This window comes from Dioscorea cayenensis, chromosome 14 (genome assembly GCF_009730915.1).
Source record: "Dioscorea cayenensis subsp. rotundata cultivar TDr96_F1 chromosome 14, TDr96_F1_v2_PseudoChromosome.rev07_lg8_w22 25.fasta, whole genome shotgun sequence".
Lineage (NCBI taxonomy): Eukaryota > Viridiplantae > Streptophyta > Magnoliopsida > Dioscoreales > Dioscoreaceae > Dioscorea > Dioscorea cayenensis.
Window position 1 is genome coordinate 8,720,142 of NC_052484.1, and position 8,562 is coordinate 8,728,703.

At 39.5% G+C, this 8,562-nt stretch overlaps 1 protein-coding gene across 8 annotated transcripts; it reads left to right on the forward strand.

Annotated features, from left to right (window-relative positions):
* Window positions 1–1,134: 1,134 nt before the first annotated feature.
* On the forward strand, window positions 1,135–8,354 carry LOC120275163 (polyadenylation and cleavage factor homolog 4). Of its 8 annotated transcripts, none has more exons than XR_005541070.1 (9): window positions 1,135–1,709; window positions 2,734–2,835; window positions 3,110–3,367; window positions 4,300–4,425; window positions 4,545–5,120; window positions 5,613–6,333; window positions 6,406–7,526; window positions 7,785–7,966; window positions 8,060–8,354. XR_005541070.1 is itself a non-coding variant. In XM_039281669.1 (8 exons), the coding sequence occupies exons 1-8, from the start codon at window positions 1,356–1,358 to the stop codon at window positions 7,800–7,802; spliced, it is 3,276 nt and encodes a 1,091-aa protein (XP_039137603.1). In that variant the 5' UTR covers window positions 1,135–1,355; the 3' UTR covers window positions 7,803–8,354. The 8 variants fall into 8 exon arrangements, 1 of the variants encoding a protein (XP_039137603.1); XR_005541069.1 differs by having other exon boundaries at window positions 8,086–8,354; XR_005541071.1 differs by having other exon boundaries at window positions 8,092–8,354.
* Window positions 8,355–8,562: the final 208 nt, after the last annotated feature.

Sequence of the window (8,562 nt, forward strand, 5' to 3'; positions counted from 1 at the left end):
CCACTGACTCGTTTTGACAACTCTAATGATTAGGTAGCCATTTTGTATTCATCCCTTTTGTTCATTGATCAAGTATCTCTCACCACTGTAGGTGGTTCTTTCTCGTCCATTACATAGTAAAGTGAGCTTTGCTACCTTGAGAGATTCAATCTCTCCACTAGATAGTCAAACACTTATCTGGTCCTATTGGTTAGATCACATTTTGTATCGTTGTATTTTCTTTCATATCATCAAACATTGCTAATAAATAAATTACAGTAAATTAAAAAAATAATTCAACATCGAAGACTACTTTTATATAAATATATTACAAGTATACGAGGAGTACATTTTTATGCCTCTCCTTATCTTATTTTTTTATTTAATATTTATTTATTAACAGTACCGATAAACTATACTCCTTGCCAACGACCATTTGGTCTATTGGCATCGGGTCCCTTGCGTAGGGTGTTCGCCTCGAGTGTCGAGCGTGGCTCCCCGAGTTCGATCCCCATCTCGCGCAAGGTGTGGGCACGATTCGGTGGTGAGCGCGGCTCCCCCACGTGTTCGTCCCTGGGTTCCGGCGTTTGTCGCCTTTCTCAAAAAAAACTATACTCCCTCCGTTCCTTTTTATCTGTTACAAGTTAATGTTCTTTTTTATCTGTTATTTTTAAACATCACAAAACATTTATTATTTTTTTTTCAAAATTACCCTTAACATCCTATTCAATTTCTTTCCTAGAATTAAATATGAGAGAGAAATGTGAAGATATAAATTAGGGATAATTTTGGAAAGTTAACTATTTTTTTATAAAATTTTATAAAATAATTAAGTTTTTTGGTATATGAAATTCGGTTAATTATGACAAATAAAAAAAAAACATAAGGAGTATTATATTTTTTGAATTCTCAATTTTTTTTTTCCCATAAAAGTGAAGTGCCTCATCGCCCCTCTATTATAATGGTGACGGAACTGCCTCTTGAACAAGGCAAAAATTGGGATTTTCCATGTTGGGTCCAGCCGGCCATCCACGGGTCCCATTGATAGCCATTCCTGACTACTAACGTATCTAAGGGGAACAGGGGGTATTATTGTAATTCAAAAAATTTAAACTACAAAATTAGCATAATAGATCTCTTTTCCTCTCTCTGGCAATCCTCTGGTGCTTCTTCCCGATAATGACCCCCAAATCTCCATTTAATTACAGCGACAGCCATTGATCCCCACCCTCTTAGAGCCAGCCCCTTTGCTTCCGCATCGCTTCGCATCCCTCGGTTAGGGTTTCATCGCCCCGTTATGCGACTCTGATCTCCCAAGTCTTGAATCCACGCATGCTGGTAGGAATTAGGGTTAGGGTTTGGGAATCCCAACGTGTATGGATATGGAGAGCTCCCGCAGATCCGCCGTGGACCGCTCCCGGGAGCCCGGCCTGAAGAAGCCCCGGCTTGCCGAGGATGTCCCCAATCGAGACCGGTCTGTGCCGCAGCCAAGGGGCGGCCCGCCGACGGATCCGAGGCTTAGGGTTGGTGAGCGCGAAAGGGAGGAACCGTCGAGAGCGGCAATCGGGGCTTATCAGCAGCAGCAGGAGCTTGTGTCCCAGTACAAGACGGCGCTCTCCGAGCTGACTTTCAATTCCAAGCCCATCATTACTAATCTCACGATCATCGCCGGAGAGAACCTTCATGCTGCTAAGGCTATAGCTTCCACCGTCTGCAATAATATCCTTGAGGTGACCTCCTGGGTTTTGCTTCAATTGTTGTAAACTGATATAGAAAGTTGAATTCTGTTGCTTCCCATGGAAATAGAAGTGAAAGAATCCAGCTTTACTCATGCCATGCTGATATATATTGTGTCTGTAACATTGGGCTCTTTATTGGAGTGTTGGTGGATGATGATTTTGGATGTTGATTGAATGCTGATTAGTGCCTGATCCTTAAAGGCACATATATGTAGATATTTGATGTCAGAAGGGGACTAAGAGCAGTGTGTGGTTTTCACCATTGAACGCATTCTTAAATTGGTGGCAATATTGTTTCACTGCCCTGATTATCTAACCTTGTGAACCACAGAAGAGGTTCTTTGGCCTATTCTGACTATCTGTTTTAAATTACTATTTAGTTATGAGTGAGTTTGAAACTGATACATATGCAAAATTGTGCTCTGATTAGAGGTTGCTTCAAAATTAATACAATAGCAGTGAGGCAGAAAAATATTTTTTATTTATACTTGGTCTAATTCATTATAATAACAGTCATCATGAAGCTGTGCCTTCTTGGAATTGATGAGTTCTTTGCCAGAGAAATTATGTATTTGCTTGACAATAATCAAGTCAGATACTGGCTATGCAATAACTTGCAGAATCTATCTTAAGCCTGGATGAACTCACCTTTGCTTGTCATAAGTTGAGTGGAACTGTTGAATGTCTGTCTAGATCCCTCCTCTCATTTGTCAATTCTTCTTTTGTTCGTCATGTTTCAGGACTGCATTGTGTTGATTGTTTGCTTTTTGAGCACAGACTTGGTTCGATAATTTTTTATTTGCCTGTACTTTTCCCCTTGAAGGAATTGTATATGCTAGGTAGCTTTTATAAATTGTGATAAAATGTTACCTTCATTTTTTCATTCATAATACTTTTCATATGTCAAGCTTTTTGCCTTATTTATCCTGCCATGGAAGCATTCTGTGGTTGTTCGTGTTTCTCATTATGAAGTTCTTCTTCATAGTTTGCTCAATCTGACCCTAGTTTTCAACAGGTTCCAAGTGAGCAGAAGCTGCCTTCGCTGTATCTTCTTGATAGTATTGTGAAGAATATTGGAAGAGATTACATCAAACATTTTGCTGCTAGACTGCCTGAGGTTAGATATTCCATTTATCAATTACATCTATAGGTCAACTGACCTTTTTCTTAATTGCTTTTACCATCATAAAGTCTTTTGAGTCAACTTTCTGCTATAGTCCTTACCAGTTTTTCTTCACATAAAGAATCTATCTTATTATAAGCTTTATGATATATTTTTGCTGTCTTTCTAATTTTTTTTTTGTTAATATTAGTTAGGTTTATTGTGTTTGTTTGTGTGCCTCTTGTCTCATACAGTTTACTTTATGATCTGTATGCTGTCAAATGCTTAGGTATTTTGCAAGGCATATAAACATGTTGATCCTTCAATACATCCTGGCATGAGGCATCTCTTTGGAACATGGAAAGGAGTTTTCCCTGCAGGTCCACTTCAGATAATCGAGAAGGAACTAGGCTTTGCAGCTACTGTCAATGGCTCATCTGGAGCTACAGTATCCAGGCCTGATTCTGAAACACAACGGCAGCCCCACGGCATTCATGTGAATCCAAAATATTTAGAAGCAAGGCATCGTCTTCAGCAGTCAGCAAGAGTAAGTGAAGTGAGAAATAGTGAATGTACTGCTGCAAATTAGTGGCCTATTTTTATAAAAAATAAAAAATAAAAATGAAATCCTTGAAGTGAATAGGCTTACGAGGAGTCTATGTCACACTAAAAATGTACCCTATCTATTATGAGATCCATCTGGCCTGTGATAAAGTTATAGTTTTCACTTGTATCTTTGTGCATTTAGGATGTTTTTCCGTAGTTTTTTTCCTAATATATGTTTGTGTATTCTGGTTAGTCTCTACAGCATGACTTTGCAAGCTTGAAGACTTTTTCTGTTGAACTTGCTTGTCTGATGATTGGGATGGTTAATGATCTAATAATCTACCAAACCACAGAATCAGTCATCCCTTAAGAAAACCGATGTGAGCCTGTGTTATTGACCCTTGTCAATGAGCATGCTGCTGGTGAACCAGGTATTGGATGTTTTGAAATAGCACCAGGCATATGAAAGCATGATTCCATATGAAATGCGTCTCAGGAACAAAAATGGCAGGAGACATAACGAACAATCAATCTTTGACATCCATAAACAGCCTGTATCCTCCTATGCAAATATACATCCTACAAGAATTAGAGCTTTGCTTTCTTATGTGAAGGATTTCTGCACACCATATGGCTTACATGGAAGAATGTTTGCCAGGGATTCAGGCCTACTGAGTCATCCAGTGTTTATGATCAAGTTTTTTGATGCTGAACTAGAAGAAATAAAATAGGATACAATTAGTTTAATTGCATGGCCTTCTTTTAAGAGGAATCTCATGTGCTGTCTTCTAAAAGATTCGTTTACTTAGTTGTGTCACTTTAATTCTTTGACTTTGGCTAAGGATGTAATATTTATAAAATAATTGTCCATTTTCAATGCCTTATGTAATATGTATACTAATTCTGTGGCTGTCTTATCATTTTGTGTTGTAGGCAAAAGAAATAAATAGAGGTGACATGACAAGTGCTATGAATTCTATGGACAACGCAGAGAGGTCAGACAGGATGGCTATATCGGGAAGTTCGAAGCAATGGGCTGATCAGCCTGTAAAAATGCCTGTCTGATCCCTTCTTTGATCGATTATTTCCTTCTTTCATTCACAAGCTAATACAATTCAGGCAGTATTAGTTATTATGATGATTTATTTTCATTGCTGATTTATTGGTGAAATCTGCAGAATACTCAACGATCTCAAAGAGAACAGTTAAGCGAACCAGTCCCGGAAAATAAAGCATATATTGATTATGAATTTTCTTCCAATTATTCCCGACCAGATTCAAGGGTTGGGAGAGTTAATGAAGCTGTTAAAGAGCGGGATGCAATAGACAAACCATGGTATGGGAATGCTGGTATCACTGTGTCCAAGACATTGGGCAACAAGAGAAATGGTGTTGATGTTAATCAGAGTTATGGAAAGTTTATCGAATCTGGAGCCACACTGACTGACCACCAGTTACGACCACTTCATTTCAATGAAGCAAATAAAGGTAGTGGTGTGATTTCTAAGAGCTGGAAGAATTCTGAGGAGGAGGAGTATTTGTGGGATATGCATTCCAGATCAACTGGTTATGGAGAAGCTAGTGGTTTGATGAAAGGTGGTCAAGATATTGATGATACAAAGCCTGTAAGTATGCTTAGACGAAAATGGATGCCTCGGGAGACAGAGCATCTAGATTCCCGGCAAAACCAGCTTGAAGCTTTGAGTCAATATGTGAAGAGCTCCATATCAGATGATACAGTTCCACCATCTAGAGTACGTCCTTTTGTGTGAATTCCTTTTGTCAATAACAAAACTTGATTTTTTTTTGTTTTGTTTTGTTTTGTTTTGTTTTATTTTGGTTCCTTCTGTGATTGGAGGCTACTTGCATTGTTGTTCTTGATTTTATAAATTACGTAGTAAGATTTCTGAGTTTTGCATGGCATATCAGTAAGTCTGTTGAAAACATTCTTCATGATTAGATGAATATCAATGGATTCAATGCACTTATACAATATTGTTAGTAGTGGGTTGTCTCTGAATGTGTCCCTTTTTGACATGAAAAATTCTGTTGAATCCTTTGTCATATTTTATGCTGTGATTGTGATATTTTTTTTACTTAATACAAATAAACAGAAATAAAGGTCCAAGCATTTTATCATCTTTACTTTTGAGGCATCTTAACATAATTAGAAAAGAAAAAAAAAAAATTCCATGCTCGATAAGCCGATGCCAAGTGTCTTGGCTGATGTGCCTTCTCTTTTCCAGGGAGCTGAAGATAGCTTTCTGCCAGCTCGCCAGCAAGCAGATCCAGACCCAAGAATTAAAATGGAGAGCCCATCCGATACTCTTCCCCTAAGACGAACCTCATTAGGTCATACTCCTCTGCGGCCCCTACAGGAACCACATTCCTCAGTGATGGGTTTAGATCATATTAGCTCAAGAATTGCAGGTCAGTCAGAGACCCAGCCTACAAGTTTGGATTCATCTTTACAAAGATCTGGCCGGCTAATGCATTCTATTCCACCAAGCATAGGACCCATAACAAATGTTGTTTCCAGATCAAGAGGGACATTTGGTCAAGCATTGCAATCATTGCGCCCTTCATCACCTTCCCGCTATATGCTGCCATCTTCAGCACACCTTCAACAGCAAAACTCCCCGAGTTCAGCTGATTCTGAACAACTGCAATCGCTTTCCTCATCTCAAGGGATTCAAAAACCTTTGCAGCTGTCAGGAAACTTGAATAGAGTACATGCATCAGCCAGCCCAGACTCCTTCCAGTCTCATGGGGTACCTAATCCACAAGCACTGGCACCACAGTCTCAGTACCTACAAAGTGCATCAACTTCTCCAGCAACTTTTCTTCAGTCAAGGCTTCACCTTCCTTTGTTGGTGCCATCTAATTCTGATCAGTTAGTACAACAGACACAGGCACAATCATCGCACTCATCCACTCCTATGCAGAAACAACCTCCTCTACCCCAAGGTTTTGGAGCTCAACTGTCTGGTGGATTTTCTTCAATGAGCTTTTCTAATAATCCTGCTGTTGATGTGACAGGCCAATCTGACACAAGTAGTTTACTGACGGGAATCATGAAGAGTGGACTCCTGCCAACCACTTCATCCAGCAATCCCCATGACCTACGCCCTCCTTTGCCAAGTGGACCCCCTCCCATCCATGTTTTAACTTCGTCCGGCCCTTCGGTTATTCCATCTTCAGCATCTCTTCCCATGCCCCACACAAATGTGCCTAATCTTACATCTTCCTCTATGAGAGGTGTGCTGCCTCCTCTGCCACCTGGTCCTCCACCTCAATCATCCCTGTTGAGTTCCTCAAAGAGCTCCAGTGCAGTTAGTGGCACATCAAATCCACTTTCAAGTCTTCTGACCTCATTGGTTGCGAAGGGTTTGATTTCTTCACCAGCTTCCGAAGTGCCCACTGTTACTTCTCAAATTCATGAAAAGTCATCAGATAAGATCAGCAATGATGATTCTAGTAACTCTCTGGTGGCTTGTTCAACCTCAGCCTCTTCAAAAGGTTCTGCTCCTCCAATGGACAATCATTCTGGCCCTGAACCTTCTGCTCCAGTAAATGTTGCATTTCCTGTATTAGATACAGGCTTGAATGACCTTATAGGCCTTGACTTTAAGGCAGAAGTAATTCGAGAACATCACCCTTCAGTGATTAGTGGTCTCTTTGATGATTTAAAGCAACAATGCAATAAATGTGGCCTAAGATTCAGACTCAAAGAACAACTCAACCATCATTTGGATAAGCATTCATCAGAGAAACCTAAGAGAAGTAGCTTTGAGAGTATCTCTCGGAAATGGTACGCAGATCTTACTGTTTGGATTTCTAGAAGCACAGGACAACCATCTGGGCCAGCCTCTAGTGTTTCTTTTGCAGAAGACATCCCTGTGAGAAAGGATTATGAGCCAATGGTTACTGCAGACGAAAGTCAGTGCATCTGCTTGTTTTGTGGAGAACCATTTGAAGATTTTTACTGTGAGGAAAAGGATGAATGGATGTACAAAGGGACAATGTATTTGAATGAACCTGAGGCCCTAGGTAACAAGGGAAGCATGGATGAGGGCTTTCGACAGGTTCCTATTGTACATGCCAAATGTGCAGCAACTAGTGCAGGCAATCGCACAGATGTGCCTGATCACAATGAAATGGTATGTTTTGCCTGGTTATGCCATCTCCTTTTTAATTTGCATGGGCTTCTGTTTCTCAGATTCTTTGACTTACCCTCATGTTTGAAGAATTAGATTTTATGAACTAGTTTTTGTTGTATTCTTGATGTTTCAGCATCTGGTTGGATATTTGGATTTTTGTGCTCATACTGCTATGGTAAAGTAATATATTGTCTAAAATGGTTCTGTCTGTTTCAGATTATTTTAGTTTGTTTATTTGTTTTTTCTTTGATTTCCCAGAGTTGGACCAGCAGTTGAGGATTCAGGAAGGGAGAAGAATACTAGGTGATGCGGGTCTTGGTAATCAAAGATGTCTTGCATTGAGGTCTGTGCTGAACATGGTACCTACATGTGTGAGCCACTGGGGCTGATTTGCTTGTGCTTGAATGAGGTATCATGTCTCTGGTCATATTTTTTGGGAGGTAATTAATTAAAAAAAAATAGCTTCCTTACCTGTATAATGTCATTTGCATGTTGTTTGCTTATGTTTATTCTCTTGTTTTACCTTGATGAAGTGGTTTATTGCCTTTTTCAACTCCAGCATCAGGTGTAATCAGCGACAAAAAAAGAAAAATCCTGGAAAAAGCTATTGGCAGCTGTCCTGGGATTTATAGTCATGGAACTAACAGACCAGTTATAAGCTGATGAATTTTTGTCTTTATCCATGCAATCCTTCCCTTAGATCGTTAATGCACCATTTGTTCCTTGTTTGATGTTCTGACTTTATATTGATGCTTGTGTTTTTGGTTCATTGAGTGTAATATATCATCCAAGCATATAATGGAGCTCGACAAACAAAGGTTCAACTCACAGACGTGATGAATGATTGTATGTGCATGGCTATAGACGGCCTGTACTGGGTAAATTTTTCATGTGGTTATTGTGTTATGGCGGATTTTTATTTTGGTCATTGTGTTTTAATTTGTTTCTTTTTGGTCATTAGATATTAATTTGTTTTCACCGGTTGGTCATTTGGGGTTTTCCGGCTAAATTTTCCGGCTAAATTTAGATGCGGCCA

Excerpts from the sequence above, each read along its gene's own strand:
- LOC120275163 (XM_039281669.1), top strand. The coding sequence starts at position 1,356 with ATGGATATGGAGAGCTCCCGCAGATCCGCCGTGGACCGCTCCCGGGAG. Across the intron at positions 1,710-2,733 it reads TCTGCAATAATATCCTTGAG|GTTCCAAGTGAGCAGAAGCT; the intron begins GTGACCTCCTGG and ends AGTTTTCAACAG. Across the intron at positions 4,426-4,544 it reads ATCAGCCTGTAAAAATGCCT|AATACTCAACGATCTCAAAG; the intron begins GTCTGATCCCTT and ends TGAAATCTGCAG.